Raw genomic sequence first — 26,052 nt, 5'->3', positions numbered from 1 at the left:
CAGCAGCCGTGAATAAGGACGGCAAAAGGCGGCGGAACAGAAAGCGGCAGCGCGTTCCATTTAATCGTCGCCTCTCGATAATGAATGCTGCCTATTATCGTCGCGACGCCCGTCGTCGCATTGTACGTCGCGCGCGCGCGCGCGCCCGCGTTTGCTCTCACGCTCTCGTGTTTGCGATGTATACACGGGATATACACGATCGCACACTCGCCCTCGCACACGCACACGGCCACAATGAGCCGCGTGAATCGGAGTAGTTGCGGACGCCTCTCGCGCGGGATTTTTCAATAACGGAAGCACGAGGGGGTGGCACGCATTTTCACATCCCTGTCACGTCCGTTGTATTCATTAAACCGTCTGCTGCACATGCCTACATTGACGGACATTATAAAGTTATATCTCTCTCCGCGCTTTCTCCCTCTCTCCCTCCCGCCCCCGTATCTTTCTCGCACCTTCTCTCTCTCTCGCTCTCTCTCTCTCTCTCTTTCTCCTTTTCTCTATTGTGCGATTCAAACGTGAATGAAACAGGTTTAAATTTCAATACGGCAGAGAGAAGCACGCTAAATGCATCAGCTGCCGTTATTACAAAACTACTGTTATAATCATATGCACGTTTCTAAATGGTGCGTTAGGAATATATCGTTGAATTCGATGACAGTTTCAGCGTTAAAGCGTCAAAAGTTTAAGAAAGCCATGATCGGTAGCGGGTTTTCCATTTTTCGCCTTTCAACTTCGCCGCGTCTATATATACGAGAATTTCGCGGGGAAATGGATTTCTTTCGTACGGCGATAAAGCACAATACAATACAATTGCATTATCCTTTAACATAAAATAAATAAATATTAAGCATAAAATTGCGGTTTCCGAGTCGTCTAATTAATTTGCTAACCGTCTAACATTCATATGCGAGGCAATTAATCATGGATCGATCGTTGCTTAAAGATAACGCGGATATTAATATTCCGTGCTAATGTCGTTCAAATGCGAAAAATGTTCGTAAATCCTAATCGCAATCTTCTCTTCTCTCTTTGCTGCCAAAGATCGTTGCTTTTCCGAAGATTCTCTTACTTGAGATAGCTGCGAAATTATTCGGTGCAGTAATAACGTGCAGATATAAATCGTCGGTTTTTATTTTTTATGTGCTTTATTTTTGGACGGAGCACAAAGCATCGTCTTTTGTCAATGCAACATTTGGTCTCTTAACGTAATACATATTTCATTCTTAACATCGATAGAGCCTTATCCTACAGTCCGATCGTTTCGTCAAACATCAGTACCAGAGCGGTAGCAACAAAGAGATAAACTTATCCAACTATTTTGATTCGTTTGCGACAAAGTATGTACACTAACGCTGCTTTCTATAACTCGAAAATTTAACGTAATGTAAAACGCGACGTTCACGACCGCGTCTGCGTGTGTCGCGTTGCAAGGTGCAAGGATAAAAATGTTACGTGCCTTGTTAGTTCGATCTAAACGTATATTAAGATCCTTTTCTTAATAAAGTACGCATAAGAATACTTGGACGACTAAAATAAAGTGGAAGAAATGACATTACGCAAATACGCGAAATATAACGTTTAGTCGAGTTGTAACAGACGGAGATATAATGTATAAATCTCCCGCTCTCTCTCTCCCTCTCTCTCTCTCTGTCTCTCTCTCTTTCTTTTATAGTATATCGCGTAACAATATCATCCCGCTTTTAAAGCTTTATAATTTTTCAAGCGATATTTATATGTAACAAAAAGGCTGTTTAGATATGGAAAATCGAACAAAGAGCGTGTATATATATATGTATATTTTATACTCTTCTAAATCTTTAAAGAGAAGTAACTGCGTGCGTTGAACACTTGAAACGAGCACGCTGTTTATTGGACACGAATACCTTCTCGGAATGCGAAATGGATTCGATTACATCCATTATTATTTAGATATGTGTGTAAAACGCGCGTGTATATATCATATCGTAACGTATAAATGTTACAAGCGAACATTTAGGAATGTACTTAACTTATTGTCTGATCTTTAATATGGAAGTACAAATCGAGATTTCTAATACACATTGGTATATACTTCGATTGCACGTTTCAACGGTGTATACACTTATGTAACAAAATATCTCGATATACATTTTAACAACTGCATTGGACACGAAAATCGATAACTTTTACATTTCGCTACGCTACGTATGCACGCTTTTAAGCTTCATAAAAATACACGGTACGCGATGTAACTCTTTAACAAAGATGCAGAGGCATGTATGTATGTATTAGTCGCGCTAAACGTTCCTAATCCTACTGCCAAGAAACTAATATTCAATTCAATTTTTGTCGCCTAAATGCGATCATCATGGTAGGAGATAAATCCTAAAATAATATTAAAATGTTCTTTAACTCTTAACTGTGCTGTGATATTTACTACTCAATCAGGAAAGTAACATATACGTAAAATAAACAAAATAGGATGTATTTCAGTCATCGGCCGGATCATCGGCCTAACATGTAAATTTTTGAGATATTATAGATATTAGATATTTTTATTTAAAAAATCTATAGTTATTAAAGTGTAGATTAATATATTATATGAAACGCGATAATAAAACGAATAAAATAAAATATTAATATAATAATGTTTATAAGTAATGGCAGAATGAGACGTGTGAAACAAAAATAATGGATTCAGGATCAAATAAATTAAAATTCATGCTCAAATGGATCTAGCACGTTTTGTACTCGAACTGCGCTACTTTCCATTTTATTCATAACCGCCTGTTTAATGATAGAGACTAAAACATTGATGAGAGTGAAATAATTACAAAAAAACGATAGTCTTTTAAAATACGAATTTTAAGAACAAATATCAGTTATGAGTTAAAGATAACTATATTATTATAATTATTCTAAAAAGATACTAATACTGCCTAACTAGTCTGGATTAGAGACCCTATAATAAGAGATTGGCCATAAGGCCAGTTTTGTCAAAATCCTGCCAGAGAGAAGGATATACATTCATATCGCTTTCTCTTTCTCTCTTATATCTCTTTCTGTTTCTCTTGCTTTTGACAAAATTGGCGGACCAACCGAAACTGGCTGTCTTATGGCCAGTCTCTTATTATAGAGTCCCTTGTCTGGATCTATTTGAAGAAAAATCGGTAGTAAAGATGTAGTCTTTATGTTCGATTTTTTTTTAACAGAACTTCAAGTAGCAGTCTAACTATACTGATTTCATAAACTTCTAATTTAATAATTTGCTAATGCGGCAGAATGACATGGACATGATGGCGTCAAAACATTTTTGCACATCTCTTTCAATTTTTTCTTCAAGAATAAGTATCATAAGACACATTATTGCATGACAAACAATAATAATTCAAAAAGCTATTTCGAGCTTGTACATTTTATTTTTAAATGCATTAAATAATTTCTCTGCACTAGAATCTGCCCGTATCCACATCAATTAGTCGTGCTAATTGTGAATGAACTTCTAATGTCTCGGGATTAACATATCGAACATGAAACCCATTTTTTCATTCGAAATATCTGATATTTCATCAATAAAAACAGAAAACTTTGTGTTTTTAAGTTCTTCTACCACATGATTCGTTTCTACAGGACATAAACGTATATCAACATGGCATTTTAATATTATCTTTTTAGTTACTAATTATAATTACTAATTAATCTTGATCAAATGGAACATTCAATAATAAAGGACCTTGATAAATTTCGCGTCAAAGAATACATATTTACTACCAATCTTTCTCTTAGACTCAGTCTGTATACTTAACATTCCAATCAGAGAACATCCTTATTATTATTATAGATTATAATAATCTTGCTAACAATTGAAAACGTGCAGACACTTATTATTGTATATCCATATTCAGGATCAGAGAAAGATCCGGAATGTCATTGATGATATATTATATAATACAGAATGTGATATTTAATTAACAATACATCACATCTCATTGTCAGACTGAATGATTGTATATAAATAACTTGTGTTTCAAACTTGATGTGTAAACGCTATATTTCATTCTGTAGGTACTCACTTCATAGAATTTCCGTAAAAAAAAAATTTTTTTAATTAATCTACAAAATCATATTTCTCGATTTTTCGCAATATGTAAAAAATTTTTTTGCTATCGCTCTTATTCGTAATTTTTTAATATTCTGTCACTTCTTCATTCAATAAACAGATCACAAAGTCAAGAAATTTTTTCATTGCATGGCTTTGCTTTAAACGAGATAAAATGTATGTTAAATAAACGGCGTGTTTATATATATTAAAACACACCTGATTGCCATTTGTCATTCTGTCTTTTGTCAATTCAACAGAATTATATAAATATATACTGGCAAAACATGCAATATACTTTATTTAAAGCTAAAGAACGTCCTAAAAAAGTTGGAATGAAAAAAGTTGGAACTTCTGATTTATACTTTTGACCGTATCATTAAAATAATAAATGTGATAATTGTGGAAATATGTCTGCACGCCAAAAAATATTCATATATCTTTTTTTCTTTTTCTTTTCTAATTTTTAAAGTTCAAATAATGACATGGGGATTTGCGTTAATGGAAATGTGGAATGGTAAAACATAGTCGTGTGTGGAATGTAAACTTACAAAAAAGCACGCATATTGTTTTAAAGAATATTATCCCAATCCGTGATCTTCGAAGAATCCCTGAGGAGTCTCCTCCTGCAACACACACAAGAGAACAAGTCTATCAATACCGTATTCAAAATGCCTTACAATAATATGAACAGGGATCAATTACTTTGACGCTGCACTTTATAAACACATTACGAAAAATAGAATATGAAGATATATATATATATATATAAGCGTACACGTACCTATACTTCATAATAAAATTCCCTTCTTGATGCAGCTTCAAATGGTGAACTGAACCCTTTTCATATAACCGAGTAACTTTTACTTGTCTGGCTACACAAAGCGCATGTTCATGTGTCATTGCCTCGATTGAAATCTTAAGCGCCAATAAAAATTGCTTTGTTTTTACATGCAACATGTCGAATTGTGGAGATCCCATCCACCAGATGGGATCAGAGTGAAAGCGATTCGGCTCAATATGCTCACACCGCGCGACAGCTTATGATAAAAAATATCCAGCTAACACATTATTTCGTTGCCTTTGCGAATCTCTTGTATATTATTTACTAATAAACTAATTTTCAACAAACACTAGAGGACTAACGTAAATGATCGATCTAACGTAGACTAAGGTATTATGCGCGTTAATTTTCAATTACAATATAAAAAGATTTCGTATGATATATTTATTACTAGTACACTTAATGTATAACATTAAAAATTGACGCTTATATTGATGCTTATATAATATGCATATGCACATATATAATATATAAAGAGTATTAAGAAATATATAAGTCTCCAATTATATTTATATAATTAAAGTAGGATCCTTTTTGTTCTTTTAAGTAGATACGTAGGAGGTGTACGTTCTATGCAGTAATCACATTAATACTGACGCTTTTCAGTAGTACATATACAACGCTTTCATAAAAATAACTTACGAGTACAGATAATTTTATTGCCATAGTTGAAGATTAAAGTACGTAGGGTAACTATATATATCACTTACTCGTTAATACGTATGTTAAAAGTGATAATTAAGATTTGAGAACCGTAGTTCAGCCCTCAGCCTTTGGTTAGTAACATAACAATTTATTCTATATGTGCAAGAGAGAATTTTTCTCGATATATAAAAATATATTAACATATACAGAGAATGCTCCAGGCATCGTGCACTTTCTGTCAATTTTTTGTCGGTAGTGATTAAGACACAAAAAAGAATATTTTTACATTTATTCTGCTTGTTCCCAATTTCGAACTCGCAGAGCACCTTCCACAACAAAGCAACAAAGTTTTCGAATTACAAGCAAACAATCGATTTTTCGTGAATATTTTTCAAGTTTTTATATATAAAAAAAAATTTAATATTTAAAAAATTTTATTTTCTTTAACTTAAATAAACAGTACCTCTTGACAAAATTTTCAATTGCCATGATATATTCAATCCAAAATAAAAAAAAATAAAAAACTGATTTTTTACTATTTTTATCTATTCATATTCCATCGAGTTTTCGTCACCGAAGAAAGAAAACACACGACGCCTCAAACATCTTGTATATGACTAGTAAAGTTGACTCGAAAATTTATATTTTTATATAGTAGAGTCGTAATGGCATCATGCAGCGGGTAAGCCTTTTCTTGTTTTTCGGTCGATCGTGTGGGTCGATACTCTGTCCATGAAGCTCATGCAAACAATAGGGTACCTATAAAAGCCCTACATCCCGCAGAGCACCTTCCACAGCTTCGTCCTTCCACAACAAACAAAGAAAAACTAACTAGTCTTCGCTAAACTTCTACTTCGTCCCTATCTACCATGAGTTTTTACACACATGATATTATACCGTGTAATATATTATCAACATTTAAAACATTATATTTATTAGTTCTCTACGTACAAAAGTCCCATAATATTCTCTCTAAGCCACATAAAAATTATTTTACAATATTTTCTCAAACTTCAAGAGTGTTATCGTAAATGTAATAAAAATAATATTCCCTTAATAATGATCCATCATCATTTTTGTCTTATTTGGTTTAGAGAAAATTACACGTATAAAATAATTTTTCTGGACAGATACAATAAGTCGCTAATTATCATTATGATCGAATTCATTCAATTAAGATAACAATCAAATTTTACAATTTCTACTTGTAACATTTTTCCCAGAAATCAAATATTTTGAAAAATACTTTAATTAATGTGCCATACTTCAAATGCCTTATCCCGTGTAAGATAGTTAATAATATTATTAATGAAATTGCGTAAAATTCTTGAAATTCGTTATTTCGTGAAAAGTAAAACTAAGTGAGACATTACTTAGAAAACAAAATATACGAGACAAATGTTACAAAATGAATACAATTGTTGAAAAATATTTATTACTTTGAAGGCATACATATACACATATCAACATTCTATTTATATAAATAGCAACATATATACGTAATAATACACTTCTCATTTATCCTAGTTCTAGTGCTGTTTCACTATCATAATCTATGAAATAACTGATTAATCTAGATCTGAGTACTAAGTTCGTAAGATATTATTATGGCAATAATACGTCAACACGTTTCTTTACCTTTATTAAAAACGATACAGGTGCATAAATCATTGCATTGATGCCATGCTTTCGTACGGATCTGATAAACATATACTCGTATGGCAATTAATAGCAGGTTGCAGATTAGCTCGTCTGATTTTAACCGCTCAGTTTCTGATAATAGTCGATATGCCCAGCAATATCTTTCCCTTTAACGCATCCACATTTTTTATACTTCCTACCTCCACGTTTCTACCGGGCACAATGACTGTCATCTGATACCTGAACGAGTTGCTTAAAAGCAAATCCGCAATCTAATTATTAGTAACATTTTTTTATTCGGTTTTAGAATATTTCATCATTCTGTCAACATCACATGCACATTGGTTTATTTTAAACCAATACATACATAAATCAATCAACTCAAACGCAATTTTGAAAATAAATTATGCAATACAATGAAATATTTTACAGGTTTTTACAGGTTTCCTAGAAATTTCTATTACATCTACTAATTTCATCTACAGAAAGTATGTTACAAAGAATAATATGAAATGATTATATCGATATACGATTATATATATGTGCTCGACAAATTATGCTCGGTTTTTTTAAATTATTTGTAAACATGTATTGATAACATTTGTAAATATGTATTATTCATAAATATAGTACTTTAGTTTAATTAACATTTTCCAGTTACTTGAGTTTTACACTTTAAAAGTAACAATGCTTTTCATTATAACTTATTAATCATTAATAAAAATGATGTGATATGGTTTTTAAATACAAAGCAAAAAAATATCTTAGCAATGTATCAAAATTTTGAAATATTAATATTCAAGCTCGCGAATGTAGTATATACATATAGAATAATATAATTCATAAAGACAAAAATAAATTTTCTCTATAAATTTATTTCGCAAACTAAACAAATATAATTTAAAATTTTTTTAAATTAGAAAAGTTTATGTATGTATAGCATTATATTTATCATGTCTATTTCTCGTAAAATAATTTTTTATTTAAAAAAAGCTAGTAACAGACTAGAATAAATAATGATACTCAACATTACTCTTATCAAATCATTTAAATGGCATGTGTACTGAAAAAAATATACATATATGTTATTAATACACAATTAATTGAACTATTCAGATGGCAGAATGAATGAAATAACAGTGAGAAGTATCTCTCACTCATTACTGCTGTTTAAAAATTTCGACTAATGTTCACATCTTAAATAAAATTTAAATTATCTTCGCTTCAATTTTTATTTTATACATTTTAGCAATTTTCTTTTGCAGTAGTGTACTTTACATAAAATCTCTGTATGAGACTTTAAATTCATTAGTGCACACCTGAGCACAAAAATACATACAGAATATTTTCATAGCACGTAGGTTGAAAAAATTTAGTATATGATCTCTCTTTTAAATAAATAAAATTAACTGCAAACTACTTTCTGCATTGTATATATATTATGTAAAATACCTCGAGTTCGATAAAAAAAATCTTTTATCTTTCAGCAGATATTAAAAATACTTTCTTTTGTACTACCCTGTTTTAAATTACAGTTATCAAAATTACAATTATCAAAAACCTAAAGGCGACCAACGTTTCTTATATATTTAGAAGAAATAATATAAACTTCAAAAAATATTTTTGTCTGTTATATAAATTACGCAACAATATTATCAAATAGTATTGCCTATATAAATGCTGTTGCACAGATTATACCTAATGTTGTCAATAATTAAAATGTTAACAATAAAGTACTATACAAGCTCATTTATAAAGATTAAACGAGAAGCGTACATAAGCATTTACGCACGCAGGATTGCCTGTAACAGCATTCAAGCTTGTCTAACATTTAAGCTTGTTATCTTACAATTTTCTATCATCGATATACGACATTACAATGCAGACGATATGTTGATCATGCTTAAAAAAAGTAGGACAGTTGGAATATATAGAAAAGTTGGGTGTTATATTTATAGTAGAGACACTTGACAAAGAGAGATCGAAGGCTTGATATAAAAGAGTTATTAATTTTGAAAATGTCTCCCAGTCCACATAGTAAAATTTATAACTGATATAAAAAAAAACAATATTATGAAATATTAAAAATTATCTGGTCCTGTCATATTCTGTATGTTATACAAGACAGCATGAGTGAAGTAACTTGCAAACATAATGCTGTAATGTGAATATACATATCGTACAAGCGATAAAGTTCTTATGTATACGGAATAATGTCAACGGGAATGCAAAAGCTAGATATCGTTCGATCACATCGTGCAACTTCAAATATAACAACAACACAGAATTGTCAACAAAAAAGAAAGCTCATTTGTCTGTAGATAGATATAATATGTACATTATTACGATTATGCAAGACAGGCAATACTAAAGCTAGGAAATTCGAATTGCTTCATGTAAAGAGGCAATCATTAATGTATTTAAATGCCTTCTCATGCACGTGTTTTGTAAGTACTCGTTTCTGTATCTGCATAAATCTATTGTTAACTAGGTGTGTTAAATGAATTTTTAAAAAGTGAACAATAGTTCAGACCGATTACGTCGAAAAGGATTGCTTAAACATTGTATGTTTCGCAGGTTTATTTCTATAAGAAGAAAATAATAAACTAATATTGCAAAGAATTAAACCGGGAAAATAAAAAACATTTTAATCTCACCTAGTTTAAATAGATTTTATACATGCTTGACTCCTGCAACATCACGATCGTTTAATCAAAACGATGCACGACTGGCAAGAAGGAGCATATAGGAGGAATGGCGTATAGATCGTTTTAACGTATTGGCAAACGTTGATTAAATATTATGCAAATGCAAGTATAACATTTTCATTTGTACTTTCTATCTATGGATATAGTTTTGCTAGATGGCTCCTTAAATATGTATTAAGTGTAAACAGCTAGATAAAACGATCTAAAAAAAGTACTTCTTTTACAGCCAAAAAAAACTGGCTATAAAAGGAAACGATATGTGTACAACCTTTGTGTGCTATTAATAAATTAAGGCATGTTACAATTCAAGGGGTACATCCCCGTAACTAACCTCCTGTAACAGGTCCTGGGCAGCAATGGCTTTCAATACATTTTTTTTGCTAGTTTCTTGAATCTCCCCACCGACAAGCAACTCGTCTAAGATAAAGTATGCCTTTTCGAAATTGAAAATTATATCCAACTCGCATACCTAATAATATATTATCATTAATAATACATTATAATTATAATATCCAATTAAACAAATTACAAAACTTGGTAAAATACACTTTAAATAAATTTCGATAATATAATACTTACACTGCCAAAATACTTATCCAATAATTCAACATATCGATGTATAATCTCCAATGTCAGCAATTCATTGTCGTTCTGTTCAATTGCGCAGCAAAAGTATAAGCTTGCATATCTGTAAGGATAAACCCAAAGCTTTCTTTTTACAGTCATAAGGTAAGATTTTCTACGACCACCTTTCAAAATATGATATTATAGATTAGAACTGGATGAAATTCTGATAAATCGGCAATTAATTTCGGCAATTAATAATCAGCAGAAATAAAATATCTAGCCATATAACTTCTTGTTCCTAATCAAATCTTTCCATATGTTAACAAAATAATTCTATTCACGTTAATTATTTATACTAATTATTAATTATTTCATCCATGTAAACAAAATTTCTAATATTCTATACAATATATATTAAATATATATTAAATAATTTCTATATAAATTATTTAATATATACTTCCATATATTAAAAAACAAAGATGTAATTCTATCCATATTAACAAAATAACACAGGTACTTGCTAAATTAATCATCAATTAAGTTAATCCGAGTCTGGTCGAAGGCTGCGATCCACTCGACGTTACAAATGCTTCAAAGCATTTCTCTTCTCCTTTTATTCAATAAAGAAAGGAGAAAAAGAACGCTTCAAAGCATTTGTAATGTCAAGTGGACCGCAGCCAAAATCATCCTTATATTTCTACGATTTCTACCAATATAGATCAACTTGACTCTCGGGTTTAATTTAGTTTTTATCTTTTTCTAGCTCTAAAAACTAGAAACTAAGATTAAAGTTATCTGCTGATAGAAGTGGACATTAGCCGAGTACTTTCTTGGTGAATCATATACCTTTTGTAAACAACCTTAACGTCCTTCCATTCTAGGAAACTCGACATTTTCGGCTTTCGTGCGAGTATCGTGGTGATCAGTTCGCGGGTGATTTTCTTTTTCAGCTTATCCGGATGCGCGACGTACCACTTCTGTAGGCGAAGCTTCCCTTGGCGGCTAAACAGTAACATAAATTGCATCTGCAAAAAAAAACGGCGATAATCAACGTCGAATACCACACTCCTGTTACGTTCCTTATTGATTTGGGGACATGGCGTAAAAATTTACCATATTGCCGCTGCTATGTCTCGTCTCGCGCAATTATCTATCTCTCACAATTAGCACTACGCGTAATTAGATAACGACCGACGGCACCACCACAAAAATTGCGCACGTATAAACGCACGAAATCACCGAACCGGATTTAGAAATCGTGACTGTTATAACTTTCGCGAGGGTGCGTGGTTAGAAATCACGGCACAGTGCACGCAAAAAACGCAAGCAGCGAGAGATTTGACGATCGGAGAATCGACCAATCCACAGCGGAGAGTTTCAAAATGGCGGCCCATGTTATCGAGCACTCTCGATTGCGATTGGTCGATGAATTTATTTATCATTCATCAAGGTTCACTTTAAGCTCGGTCCACAATATAATATCAATTTCTATCAGCTGCAGATTAATAAATCTCTGTTTTCTATTGCTATGGCTGCACTAGTTCAGAGTTTATCTTTTTCCTTTTATGCTAGGTCTACAATGCGAGTCGTAAAGTCGTGAGTCGCAAGAATTGACCAATCACAATCGAAATTGAAGAGAATAATCGACTGTGATTGGTCAATTCTTACGACTCACGACTTTACGACTCGCATTGTAAACCTAGCATTAATGTGGATTGTGGAGTAAAAGATAAAGGCCGGTACATATTCATAGTCAGTTCTTATTTCAAGACCGTCCTAAAGTAATGTCTTGCTAATACGACCCTGTGATTGGTTCATAACATTTTAAGATCGTTTAAATAAATATAACAACCGACTATGAATACCGGCCAAAGGCTATATTTACAGCTTGCGAGCTCGGTTGTTGGTTAGGGTTACGGTTGACGGTGCGGATTGACCAATCAGAGCAAAGCAGCTTGCCGGCTGATTGGTCAATTCGCAAATATCAATCCCAATCGGCAACCTAGTTCGCAACTCGTAATGTTATACGGCCTTAAAATGATGCGTTTGCGCACATGTTTTGATTTGAATTCATGGGATGGTCGGGCGGGGACAGGGGGGGGAGAGATTGCGCGGTTTTCTGTCACGATTTTCCAGGTTTACTCCCACTCCAGATGATTTGATACAATTTCGTGTGATTTTACTTAGCGAACTTATCCTATTCTAGCAGGATGGTGGAAAGTGAGACGAGGGAAACATGCCTGAAATACATAAAGGCTCTCAAATGTAAGTTGCAAACGTCCATGATTCCAGATCTTGTTTATTTACATGCATGTACTCTCCTCACTTCCTTTAAATGGAGCATGTTTCCAACATTTGTTTTGATATAAATTTTAATGTATATGTATATATCTACATTTTACATAATATGTTTTGAGTATATTTACCTTTTTATATAATATGCATATGTCATACAAAGCTCAAATTATAACCAATGGTTATTGCATCTGGATTAATGATTAACAATCAGATTGAGGGATTAAGAGTCGTTCCTTCTTTTCTTCTTTTAGCAAAAGGCGCAGCGTGTCCCGAGTTTGTCACAGGTCTTACCGTATTACAAGAGGAAGCTGCCGCAAGAGGGTTAGATGACGATATTCTCACGAAGCTCATAGATGTTATTGTACATATAGATTTAGGTTGGTATCTCGTCGATAATACATATTAACGTTGTAGTATTTCATCAATTTGAAAGACTACATGATCTTTATGTACAAGTTCGTAAATTAACTGAGCTCCAAATTTATGTATCAGGTGCCGTCAAACGGGTATCGCTGATCAAATGTCTGATTCCAAGGCATAAACTGTCTGAGGAAATAGTGAAGTCTGTGATCACCTGGTGTCTATCTTCGTTGAATAATCTACCGTTTACCGTTTGTGTGATTGTTATACAATGGATCATAGGTAATTTAATTCTTATACCAAGACCTTATATTGATTATAAAAATATATTGAAACTATTGTTAATGTTTAGGTGTATGGGATTACGAATTAGTAGATAGAAAAGTAATCAACATATATTATGACGTCTTCTTCTATACTATGCTCAAGAAACAGAAACTGGTAATATATATATATCTTTTTTTACATTAATATTTAAGAAGAGAAGTGTTAAAATGTGACTTGATTTCCTCAGCATTATGTTATTAAGAAATTTTTTAATTATTTTGAAAACAATAAAAGTTTGTCTTTTAATATGTATTTTAATGTGTATGTATCAAAATGCAATGATTGAAATACATTGCTTAAATTAAGCTTTAAGTCAGTTTAATAGAGTATTCTGTATTATGTATAAATGTGAATTTCAGGAACGTTATATAGCACGTCTTATCTACGTGCTGACAAAACCGGAAGATGTTTCTCGCAGAGATGTCTCGAGATTATTGGCGCTTCAAAAAAATTATTCCAAACCTCCAACACATATTATTGCATTACTTTCGTAAGTATAATTGCAAATTTGCTTTATTAGTAAAGAAACTGTTCTTTTTAATAATTAATTATTGAACACGTGTTTGTAGCTTATTTAAGTCGTATAAACCAGAATTGGTTCCCGAGAAAATACAATCGGTGAATATAGAAAGTGTGTGGAAACCTATACCCGAATTCATACGATTAGCATTGGAAGATGCCAGAGATCGTGCGGAAATTCAACAATCACGTCACACTCGAGCTTATTTTGATTGGAACGTGATGCAGGTACAAAGAAATATGCTGATGTATCGTAATATGTATAATAGTATGAGTTTAAGATAGACTATAAAAATTGTCATGCATATAGAACACGAGAGCTCAAAAAAAGAAAAAGATGCTTCTACCATCGGTTGGTTATTTTCACATTGGTTCAAGTATTTTTAAAGATAAATATGCAAAGTCAATTTTTGATATAAGCAGGTGAGTATAATATACCTGAAATAACATATGTCACATATTAATATTAATACATATTAACATAATATGTGTTACATGTACCAGTATAGAAGAGTTAGGAAAGTATCATCAGACTGTTCAATTGCCTTGTAATGCCGTTTCACTTTTGGCAAATATGGTTGGTTACCATCTTCTTACATATGCAGATTTTCAATACCAAAGTAGATTTTCGTATAATCTTTATAATACGCTTACGAGAGGTATGTATCTATATTTTGATTATTTTACTTTTACTAAAAAAAAAACTAATATAAGCTTTATGTACTATTATGGTATATTATAGTCAGTATGTTAATGTTTTAGCATTTATACTGGAAAATGGAAAGTTTTCTGAGGAAGAAATGGATAAATTTTTAACTATGACAGTCGAATTTTCTCGATACATGCAAGAAGGGATACTTATAGTTAAACTGTTTTTTGATGAATATTTATATTACAATTCAGGAGAGCATCTGCCAAAGTTACTCGATTTGCTGCCATGGATGACTTCTATATCAGTAACTGGTAACTACAAAGATATTCTAGCCTTTAAAGTGTTGAAACTTTCAAATGTTGAAATGTTAAATTAAAATATTATATTTTCAGAGTTACGAGAAAACATTCTGATACATGTGCAAAACATATTTTATGAGTCAAGTTTAAATGTAAAATGTGAAATAATTAGATCTCTGCAGAAACTAATGACAAACTTGGTAAGGATTGGATATTATTTTGACAGAAGTATGCGAAACTAGTTTTACGGAATACATTTATGTTTATAGTTTATTTTCTTTACATATATATTATTGTTACATTAATGTGACAATTCATTACAGTTTGTAAGACAAGGTCTTGAAGAACAAGGTCAATATGCATCGTCCTTTTTGCGACAAGGTCCATTGGAAGATTTAGCAGAAATTGTACCTGTGCTTACAACGATATCAGAAAATCTGATTGTTTGTGGATTAAACATACACAATTACAATATTATATTGTTATCAGAAATTTTGGCATTTTATGAAGAGGTATATACAAAAATCAAATTACAAATAATGTAGCTGAAATGTTTAATTGGTTGATTTTTAATTATTTATTTGTTTTGTTTCACAGATCTGTACATTAGAAAGCCGTAGTTATGTATCATCTTGGACATTGCCGCCACCAGCAGTCATCAATGGAGCATTTATTACGAAGAGTTGTGCTATTTTATCGAGAGTTTGTAGATTATTACTAAGGTATTGATTTTATTTAATATTTTATTGATTTTCAAGTTAATTTTATTTTATATTATTGATACTTGGATTACAGATATCGCAAAATGAGTTCACATTTATGCCAGATTATGCCATCAGACGTGTATCAAGAAAAAGTTCGCATTATATCTATTTATGCAAATGATATTCATAAAGCATTATGGTATGATGAGGTATGTACGAAGAAGAAATTTTAAATGCTAAACTCGTACAGATATGTATAAATAAACAAAACTCAAAGAATTGTTTAAACAGCCTTTTAGTGACCGAAAGAATGGTAACCTTCTGAAAAGTCTTTCAAAAAAAGTGATTGATGATTTAGGAGACTGTGATCTAGACACCTTATTGAATATTAGCAATCATTATGCTATATTATCCTACAGATGCACAATGAATAAACAAGGCCTAAATATAGGTACAAAAGAGGTAAGTGCCAAAATATCTATTATACATTTTTTATTTCAAATTTAAACGCCTTGTAATTTATTGTGAGCTAATATGTCACAGGAAATTTTAAACGATTTTTCAATTTATTAAAAAAATTTTTTACTAAAAAAATTACATATATTACTATTTAATTTTTAAAACAAATATTTGGATTTGACTTTTTCATGCGTACATCTACTCTTAACGTCTTTTAGAGATGTCTTTCATTCCTTTTCTAGGATGCTAAGATCTTGGCTTTGCACTACTATCCTGCAGTAAACGAATTTCTCGCTGCGTTTCATGAAGATGTACTTTAAACTTAGGAGAAAAAAAACGGATCATATTTTTTATAATATGCATCAAGCATCAACAGCAAATTAACTAGCGGAGCAAATAAATGTAAAGATAATTAAAGAGTCAGTTATTAAGGTTTTATATATTTCTAAAAATGTCAATTCGTTGCAAAGTATCGATTAAATCTGCTGTCAAAGTGTTAACATACTGTCAACACTTGTTAGGATAGTTATATTTATTAATATGCATTATTACGAGAGAAATGATAATGTACATTATTACTTGAGAATCAATTGTGGATATACTTAGTTTATAATATTTTAATAGAAATTATTTATGAAATATCTTTTAATAATTCTTGTAAATATTTGACTAATAAATAGTCACATATAAAAAAACATTTACAAATGCTTTATATTATTAATATGTTATAACATTCAATAGCCGTAACGCAATTTAAATTAGTTACTATTTTTTGCTTGATGAAAATGCACTATAATATTTTTATCGGAAACTAATATTTTGGTTTTACTTAATATCGTATCAGTTCACAAAAGTTCGATAAATACGTACTTTCCCATTATGTATAACGACCTAATTACGGTCGTTTTTATTCCCAATATATGGCAACATATTGAGAGTGGGTTCCGAATTATTAATGACAATAGAGAGATCATCTTACTCTCTATTGCTGTCTCATTCAGCATTTAGTGACGTTCAGCATTAACGGTCCAGCAGTGCACTACATAAGATATATATCCAGAGTCTATTGTAATACATAAAAAGGTAATATATGACTGAACGTAAAAATTTTATAAAAAGAATTGAAATAAATAAACATGAATTGTATTAATTGCATATCACACATATAAAATACTGAAGCATTGATTATGTACAAGTATAAAGAAAATAAAAAATATAATTTAAAAAAGAAAGCGTTTTTTATAAATATCACAATGAAATTTTTAATATTTTAAAACTAAGATTCGAGAGGAATTTCACTTTTTTTAAAATTCATAAATATTACATATAGATAAGGCCACATACGCCGATATGCTATACTTTATTAGATATTAATATAAAAATTAAATGCAAACAAAAGGAAACGTTTCTACACTAATCACGGAAATTAAATATATGATAGAATTTATTTTTGTCATTACACTCTTCGACAATGTCTTATCGTTCAACTTCTTTATTCGCTTAAACTTTAATTCCTATGATTAATAACGCAAATAGCATTTATTTCCAATAATGTAAACAAAATGTGTCTAGTTTGTGTCACATACTCTTTAGTGGATCTAGTCTTACATTTTCTAATTGAATACACTAAGGGCAGTGACTTTAGCTTAAATCGTAAAAAATTTGCTCAGTGTAAAAACAATATATACATTATGAAAATTATGAAACTCTGCTTTAACTAATTTTAACGAATATATAATGTCATATGGCACGAACAGATTAATCATTTAATAAAATATCGGCCATACCTTCCTTATCGTATTCTCTTGTACTTAATGTGTGATAAGATATTTATATAATATTCACATAATTAATTTTTCCTATTAACGAATTACGCAAGTCTTTAATAATCTTTCTATATATTTTTACCAATATATTGCTTTTCTTCAGCTAAATGCAAACGAAAGGTTAAACTTTGTGTACATGTGAATAATCGCGAAGCATAAGAAAGACAACGCATTTTATATTATACCCTCAGTGTAACGTTTTGCACAATATCCGATATACATCTTTATAATAAAAACTGAGTTCTAAAAATACGATTAATTAGATTTGCAAAGTCGTGTGTAAAAATATTTCTTTTCATGAAAATATTTTATGAATGGGCAAAATAAACATCGTCGTAGGCTGTTCAGGTGACACTTTAGATTTTTCAGGAAATTAATATTTATGAAAATGACATGATTCAAATGCGCTTATTATAATATCATATAAGGATACTGTAAATGACAAATAAATACTTATGATGTGTATGTATTAATGCGTATGTAGAGATGACTAATACAAAAAAAAAACAGTAACTAACGCTAGAACAGGTCCTATCGCATTATTTATGTCTTTGTTGCAGATTCTAGAATATGCAATTCCAGTCATTATATATGTATATATAAGTCGAAAATAAATATCTCATTGAACACAATACATTCGTTTCGTATGTTTAAACTTGCGATTTTAAGAAGTACCTTTCACAAAACACTAACACAATGAACTTCTATAATTTCTCTAAAAAATATAGTTTGTCACAGTTCTAAATTAATGTCACGATTTCTTTCATTTTCTTATATTTACGCAAATAAAATAAACACTATTGTAATACGTGAATCTTAATTCATGAATACTGCAAACCAGACGACATCTTTTGATGTAATAGACATTTTAAAACCAAATTTAACCATTACATCGTTTACACCCACAAAAACAGCCCGTATTCGCCCAAACAATGCAAAATGATCTTATCTGTTTGTTAACGTAAAATTTTGATACTTAATGATATGTGTTCTAAAAATAGAAAAATACACAAAAATTTATCATAATACGTATAACAAAATCTTGAAACGAAAGGAGTTCATACAAGTTTTTGGTTAATTATATAAAAATGACATGTTTTTTTATTAAGATTTAATTTTTCTTACTCGTCGTATTCTTATGCTATCGTCAATTTAATTTTTTACGTAGGTTTACTATAGTTTACGATATTTTAACAAATGTGCAGGCGTATATTTACATGTGCTTATAATATTTAAACGATTCCTACCAATATCTCGTATAGAAAATTTTGTGGATATAAAGATACAAAACAAAATTTGAACATTTAAAAGACATATTAAGAGATATTAAAGTAGGAATATAATAATAATAAACTACAATATACATAAATATCTTCTTGAGTAATAGAAGTTATTTGAGCGAGAACGAGCTGTTGGCAGTACGGAATTATATTGATTGGTATGCATTTTACAGAATACAGAATCTAAATCATAAAATAAATGATTTTTTGATCAGTGGAATACATTCTATAAAATATTGATTTGAAAACTAAAATATTTTTGGCCATATTCCAATCGATTGTAAACACTGTGGAAGTTAGTACATAAAGTCGTGTGTTTCATCCTGATTACTTTGTCTTAAATTTTGAATATCTATCTTTGGCACAATATGTTAATTAAACGAAAACTATAATTAAACATGAAATAAATGGAAACATAAATGTACAGGCCATAATTCACATGCACATATGCATAATACGTATGCATGTACGCATAAACAATGTGCACTTCTTTTTAAACCTGTACTCATCACTTGTCCAAAGAAGCATATATATGAATTTTGCCTAATGATAAATAAACTCCAAAAAAATTAATGAATTCTATAATTAAAAACGTGTTCTACGCACATTTAAATATACATACATACATACATACAGTGTACGTATATATGTATGTAGATGGCGAAGATACATCCATATGTAAAGTTTTATATATTTATACGTATATAAATACAAATATAAATATATATTTATATTTACATTTGTAAATATAATATATATATATATATACTTAATAAATACCATATATATATTCATATTTACATGTGTAATACACCATGTGTGTATTACACATTACATATATATCTATATTTATATTTATAACGTGATATTGCTAACAAAAGTAACTATTTAGGATATCATTTTTAAGATGATGATCAGTTCAGTTGATGTGTACTTGATAATTATGCCCCTGTGTATATCCGTACACGTAAGTGCATATGTGTATCTATTTTTATCCCTAACACTCACACATTTGTCCATGCACTATATAGAAACGACTTTACGCTTCACTTCACTTTTAGCAATAACACTTTTGTACATCGAGCAGTATGTATCTATTATATCGAAAGAACGAGATATAGACAACAGTTTCACATTTAACAGTAGAGCGATAAAATAAAACAGATCAGTCCCAACTGCCCTCACTTCCTACTTCGTCAAGTGCGTCTTCTGCATCAGAGATCATACTTTCATACGAGATATCTGGCTCATCATCTAGGAACTCATCCAGTTTTCTTTTGTTCGAGTTTAACTTGCGTTTCTTCGCTGACAACGCAAGCTCGTCCTCTACTGATCGCTCCTTCCGGAACTCGTAGACTAGTGGATAAATATGTTCAATTGCCGCTTGGACTGAAGCAACGTTAGGTGCTGTAACATAACACAGAAATATATATTATAAAGTGGCTTTATGTCAGTTAATTTACTAATCAAATATAAACATTGGAATATAATTTGACATTTATGATTTAAACATGTAAATTTAATATTTAACTTTTCATGATATATTCAGTTTTTTTTATTCAATTAAAACTTTTAAGCAGTATTGCATTGTAAAACAAAAAAAAAGATCAAATGTAAAAATATTAATCAGTGCAAAAATATTGATTTATTTCGATACAATCTAGTTTAATTTCTTGTATATTTCTGATATAATTTTACATGGTCAGGAATATATAGAGATTAAAACTCTTGATAATAAAAATAATATATCAAAAGTTAACAAGCCTCTGTACAGTAACAAAACATATAAATACCGACCTGTTACAGTAACACTTCCTGTAGAAAATATCTTCAGAGTAGCTTTTGGTTCTTTTAACTTATATGTAACGCCAGGGTGTAATTCCGGTTCATAACTGTATATTACATGAAAATATTTATATAACTATCGTGCATTCATGTATTTCTATTGTATAATTATTAACTAATGCATTGATAATAATTTGAATACTTTAGATTCTTTATTCATTGATTGATTGAGAATATCGGTAAAATAATTGAATAATTCTTTAAACAAATTGAAACAATACTCATATGTATGCTATAATTTTATTATTAACTGTCCATTCTTTTATACTTACTCAGCATTTTGTTTGTGATGTATCGAAAATGATGTTATCTTGATGGCAAATGGCATACAACAAGTGCCTAATACATTGACCACCCTATAATTATTAAATCTCACTTCGAATCCAAGTTTTTGAAGGCAACGAGCAAATCTGCGTGCCGCAATTTTTGCTTGAATCTCACTGGTTGCGCCAGTGCAAGTTACTTTACCAGATGACCAGATGGATGCTGTAGTATATGGTCTCCTTAATTTCATCGTTATCATCTAAAAGTATCACAAACAGAAATCAATATATACGCTTTACGTATACACTTTAAGATATACTTTAATATGTACTTTAAATATAGCCTTTTTGTTCTGAATATATTGTGTTTATAAACAGAATATATATTAAATAATAAATTAAAAATATATATTTAATGATTATAAAAAATCAAGATGCTCTCTTTTTATGTACTATCATACAATTAAAAGTTTTTATTTACAAACAAAAATTTTTAAAGTGTTACAGACCAATAAACTTAGACTCAACAAAATGAATTTTCTAATTACAATTCAAAATTAATTAAACATATTTTAAACTTGAAAAAAATTATTGCTCCAACAATTTTTTATTTTTCACGATTTTTTATTTTTCAATTTTTTTTTTTTTTTTTTTTTTTTTAATACCTTCGATTAGAAGATGAATGAGAAACCCTTTACACGTAATAATCAGTATCAAGAGTATTTTATTACAACTGCTGTAATCTAATATGTATAAAGTGCTGAGTCAAGAAAAAAGATGTTTCAAGTTACAATTGTAGATTGTAACCAAGAACTACAAGTCTCCATTAATCATAATAGTTTTTGAAAAAAGATATTGTGATGATATTATCTTTTTAATTAGAAACCAATTTTTTCTTGATGTAATGAAATATATGACTCAAAATAAAGATAAACTCTGTATAAATTAGAGGACCCATTTAAAATCCATTGACTATTTGAACCATATTTTTAAAAATTTAATTTTTTTTCTTAGATATTAGCTTGTAATTATATAACAATAATAATCATTTCTTAATATACTGGATAATTCATTGCTAGAGCAGTCACTTATCAAGCAAAAGATACTGATTCAATTCTCAAAATTTCACGTATATGATACTAGAATTTTGAAGAGAAAAACATTTCACTATGGTAGAAACAAACTACTCGAAACGTGAATTTAATCCCAAGATGATTGCGACAAGTCGTAATACTGCCTTGCTCTCTTGTGAGAATAGAAACCTTAGTAAAACAATAAATAATAAATAATTCAAACAATAAATAAATTTGAAAACAAGTCTAGTCTTCTATAGTGGAGATTAAGCCAGAGGCTTACAACACATTCTGATAAAAATTGCAAATGTAATGAACTAGTGAGAAAGCCAAAATTTATATAGGGCTAGCGCTTTCATCTTGAAAGTTTTGGTTCATCGAAGAACTACGACGTAACGAAAGAAGAGAGAATAATCATTTCTTGTAGAGAGTGCAAATATATAAAAATTATCAGCACATACCCCATTTTCTCTTCTGTATTCAACATTGGATCCCTTGAGCGCTATTTCTCGCAGGTTCAAATGACATCTTACGCTAAAGCTGCAAACTACATTGTTAATAACGATATCAAGCTCGGGAGGCTCTTCGTGGGCCTCTTCCTGAGGTTCTTCCTGGATCGCCTCGTGACGCTCTTCGGCATGACCCACGTACGATTGAAGTTGACCATCAAACAATCTATTGTCCTTATTTTCTGTACAGGAGTTTGCATTTTCCAAATTATTAACGTCCTTTACACGATTCAGCGATTTATTTGTTAACGGTTTCATGCCATTCTCCTGAATAGCAGTTGCCATAATCTCCTGGTCCTGCAACATACAATAAAATCAACCTTTAAAATTTTGATATTCTTTATATTTGTTTAAATTGTCTCAGATTTCAACACTTAAAATACATTTTAATGTAATGCCTCAGTTATCATTTAATATATTTAAAAATATTTAAATTAATATATTTAAAAAAAGAAAAATGTTTTTACTATTGACATAAAATGTAATAAAATGCATGTGTGGTGGTGTAGGTATTTAATACAGTGATGTAATTTTACATTTTTTTTAACTGATTAAAAATCCAACATATTTGCAATTAATACAAAGAAAATTTTGAATATTAAAAAGTTATACTTTGTAACTCTTGGATACAAATATCTTCATTACTAGGTATCTTTAAATTTTCGGTTATTATCATCAAAGTGTACGTCCTGCTTCTATCTGTTAAAAATTAAGTAACAAATTTATGCTGATTTATGAAACATCTATTTTTAATATCGCACAGTTCGTGAAACATTCAATTGCTTCAAAATTCATATAGTTCACATAAAAACTGAAATATTTCTTACACAGAATATTCTGTAGTGTGATTACACGTAAATTACATTGAGAGAAAATGCATAATTGTAGGAGAGAAGTGGCTATCCTTAGCCGTTATCACAAAATAGATTTCTATTTTCTAAATGTGGGAAATAAAATTCAAATGATGCTCAGATAAGAAATGATACACTAATAAAGCCAACATTAAACGATAGTTTGCCAACGAAGATAAATGCCAAAGATAATGATCTAATTTATAAAAAAAAACTTTTATCAAGGTGTACGCAAACTGTAGTAAATTATATCCCGGGCTAAAATGGACTGTTTGACATTAATCGTCACGGAAATAACGTTCATTTACGATCCCCTTCGTGCGGAGAAACTCGACTAGCGAGTAACGGCAAGCGGTGTGAACGGTCGGTTCAAATCGGCCGAATTATCGTACCCCTCGAGATACCGGTCGGCATTCGGCGGTCGGTCTCGACAGGTCGACGAGTCAGGCGTGTGCGATCGTACGTCCGACCGGTCCTCGACGGGACAGGATCGCGCGAGGGAGAAGACCGAGCGGATGCTGGGGACGTATACGATGCTCGCCGCTCGCGCTACATCCGCACGTGGGGGGAAGGGCCGTCCGCGCGGCGTCACAAGACGGGCACCCTCGACGTCGAGGCGCCGACGACAGGGACGGACGAGGGTCGCGGTTGAAAAGCAACGGGGAATCGACGAGCGGCACCGGGGACGAGAGGTTTACGACCGCTTCGCGGCGCGGCATCCGAGGAGAACGTTCCGCGAGCGGAGAGACACTCGCCGAGTATTCGCCCGCCGGTACGGGGGACGGTAATCCCGAGAACGCCGGCAACTTACGAGTTACTCTACGCCAGGCGACGGCGAGATCCGTCGCGCGCAGATCAAGGGTAACGTCTTTGTTGACAAGTACCAGCGGAACGCAAAGTTGGCTCAATAACAACCATTGCCATTGTTCTCAGCCATATTCGCTAGACTGGCGACTACTGGCGCGACCCAAGCGGCCAACTGACGACCGTCGACCGCGGGGCCACTTGCGGCGATGCAAAGATAGCTAACATGAGGGTGAAATCTCGAAAGGTGATGCGATACGAGAGGTTTGTTCTTTTTTCGAACAACTTCCTGGAGGTAGAGCTCTGGTTTGATTATCCCAAAAACATGGCGGAACATCGGAAACGAGTAGATCAAAAGTGCCGACAGAGTGAACATATACTGGTATTGTGCTTACAGCGCGCGAAAATGCCCAAAGCGAACGCAGCAGGTTTGTTTTTCATTACTCAACTTCTTGCACCAGTGTATACACTAGTGGCACCGGTACGTTCTTTATTGCGGTGCAACATAACCTAAATCCGTTGTTTATTGCAGTGAAATTCAGTGCTGCAGTTCACTGTATTCGACCAAGCTCCGATTAATTTAATCGTTGATTAGTCCACTGGAAATGGCCAATCGCATTTGCTCATTTTAAGCAGATTGACAAATGCGATTGGTCATTTCCAATGGATTTAATCAACGATTAAGTTAATCGGAGTTTGATCGAAGTGATCCAGCAGTTCCACAAACGTCGATTAACTTTTAACCTTAGGTTAACTCACTTTAATTTTAAGAATTAGAAAAAGATAGAAAGTAAGTTAAACCGAGATTGAAGTTAATCTACAATAGTAGAAATGGGTATTAGGCCGAGTTCCACAAATATCGCGGTTAATTTTTATTAACTTTACAAAAAGAGAGTGAATTAACCTAAGGTTAAAAGTTAGCCTGCGTAGAATTGAAGAAATGAATGAAAGATAAAATTCGTAATAATTTCAATATTTATATTCGTAATATTTTTATTTGCATGTTGGTAAAATAAATATATTAAAAACATATTAAAATAAAAGAATAACACAATCCCAAAAATTTGATAAAGAATCAAACAGCAATTTATTTGATAAACAGCGCATAAAAAATAAATATACAAAAAATAAATTATAAAAGTTAAATATGGAAAATATTAAAATTCTACTCACCAATTGAAAATTTTCATTGGCGTGGTTCATAGTATTATAATTCGTGGTATTGTAACTCGTGATGTTATAATTCCCAGATAGCACGCTACTCCAAGCATCATTCTTATGCTCATTACAGTTCTCTTTGAGTTTGCGCTCATAATTTACTTTGTCGTCGTACACATTTTTTATGGAATCATTTTTGTAATTAATTTCGTTGTACATGTTATGGTTTATTTTGTTTTTCGAATCGTTATTCGTTTTGTTGTCGCACGTATTAGACTGCATGTCAGTTCCGTTTAAAAACTGTAAAATACCGTCCGGGTCCCAGTCACAGCAGTCCAT

At 31.4% G+C, this 26,052-nt stretch overlaps 3 protein-coding genes across 5 annotated transcripts; 1 reads left to right on the top strand and 2 right to left on the bottom strand.

The window, feature by feature from the left end:
• Window positions 1-1,115: 1,115 nt before the first annotated feature.
• Window positions 1,116-11,798, bottom strand: Ap-1sigma (AP-1 complex subunit sigma-2). Of its 2 annotated transcripts, none has more exons than XM_071774171.1 (5): window positions 11,600-11,798; window positions 11,333-11,511; window positions 10,496-10,604; window positions 10,248-10,385; window positions 1,116-4,704 (listed from the first exon to the last, which is right to left on the bottom strand). In XM_071774171.1, the coding sequence occupies exons 1-5, from the start codon at window positions 11,600-11,602 to the stop codon at window positions 4,660-4,662; spliced, it is 474 nt and encodes a 157-aa protein (XP_071630272.1). In that variant the 5' UTR covers window positions 11,603-11,798; the 3' UTR covers window positions 1,116-4,659. The 2 variants fall into 2 exon arrangements, with proteins under 2 accessions (XP_071630272.1, XP_071630270.1); XM_071774169.1 differs by lacking the exon at window positions 1,116-4,704 and adding an exon at window positions 5,292-6,371.
• A 774-nt stretch (window positions 11,799-12,572) lies between these two features.
• LOC139809645 (centromere protein I) lies at window positions 12,573-17,021 on the top strand. The gene is made up of 15 exons (XM_071772706.1): window positions 12,573-12,751; window positions 13,036-13,161; window positions 13,277-13,426; window positions 13,497-13,585; window positions 13,831-13,961; window positions 14,041-14,218; window positions 14,301-14,413; window positions 14,495-14,649; window positions 14,753-14,953; window positions 15,035-15,141; window positions 15,265-15,453; window positions 15,539-15,663; window positions 15,737-15,854; window positions 15,937-16,107; window positions 16,347-17,021. The coding sequence occupies exons 1-15, from the start codon at window positions 12,697-12,699 to the stop codon at window positions 16,422-16,424; spliced, it is 1,986 nt and encodes a 661-aa protein (XP_071628807.1). The 5' UTR covers window positions 12,573-12,696; the 3' UTR covers window positions 16,425-17,021.
• A 424-nt stretch (window positions 17,022-17,445) lies between these two features.
• Trf2 (TATA box binding protein-related factor 2) lies at window positions 17,446-24,743 on the bottom strand. 2 transcript variants are annotated; one of them, XM_071772707.1, is made up of 5 exons: window positions 24,563-24,743; window positions 22,853-23,197; window positions 21,328-21,578; window positions 21,008-21,102; window positions 17,446-20,617 (listed from the first exon to the last, which is right to left on the bottom strand). In XM_071772707.1, exons 2-5 carry the CDS (start codon window positions 23,183-23,185, stop codon window positions 20,376-20,378), a joined length of 921 nt encoding a protein of 306 aa, XP_071628808.1. In that variant the 5' UTR covers window positions 23,186-23,197; window positions 24,563-24,743; the 3' UTR covers window positions 17,446-20,375. The 2 variants fall into 2 exon arrangements, with proteins under 2 accessions (XP_071628808.1, XP_071628809.1); XM_071772708.1 differs by lacking the exon at window positions 24,563-24,743 and adding an exon at window positions 23,728-23,822.
• Window positions 24,744-26,052: the final 1,309 nt, after the last annotated feature.

Source organism: Temnothorax longispinosus, chromosome 3 (genome assembly GCF_030848805.1).
Source record: "Temnothorax longispinosus isolate EJ_2023e chromosome 3, Tlon_JGU_v1, whole genome shotgun sequence".
Classification (NCBI taxonomy): domain Eukaryota; kingdom Metazoa; phylum Arthropoda; class Insecta; order Hymenoptera; family Formicidae; genus Temnothorax; species Temnothorax longispinosus.
This window is presented reverse-complemented; position numbering and strand designations above follow the sequence as displayed.

Bases quoted from the DNA above. Each gene is read 5' to 3' on its own strand.
- LOC139809645 (XM_071772706.1), top strand. From the start codon at position 12,697: ATGGTGGAAAGTGAGACGAGGGAAACATGCCTGAAATACATAAAGGCT. The intron at 13,962-14,040 runs GTAAGTATAATT...ACGTGTTTGTAG, and splicing joins CATATTATTGCATTACTTTC to CTTATTTAAGTCGTATAAAC. The intron at 14,954-15,034 runs GTAACTACAAAG...TTATATTTTCAG, and splicing joins GACTTCTATATCAGTAACTG to AGTTACGAGAAAACATTCTG.
- Trf2 (XM_071772707.1), bottom strand. From the start codon at position 23,185: ATGGCAACTGCTATTCAGGAGAATGGCATGAAACCGTTAACAAATAAA. The intron at 21,579-22,852 runs GTATGTGCTGAT...TGATACTTTTAG, and splicing joins AATACAGAAGAGAAAATGGG to ATGATAACGATGAAATTAAG. The intron at 21,103-21,327 runs GTAAGTATAAAA...TGTAATATACAG, and splicing joins CATCACAAACAAAATGCTGA to TTATGAACCGGAATTACACC.
- Ap-1sigma (XM_071774171.1), bottom strand. The intron at 10,605-11,332 runs GTATATGATTCA...TTATCCTTACAG, and splicing joins GTTAAGGTTGTTTACAAAAG to ATATGCAAGCTTATACTTTT. The intron at 10,386-10,495 runs GTAAGTATTATA...ATATATTATTAG, and splicing joins TGGATAAGTATTTTGGCAGT to GTATGCGAGTTGGATATAAT.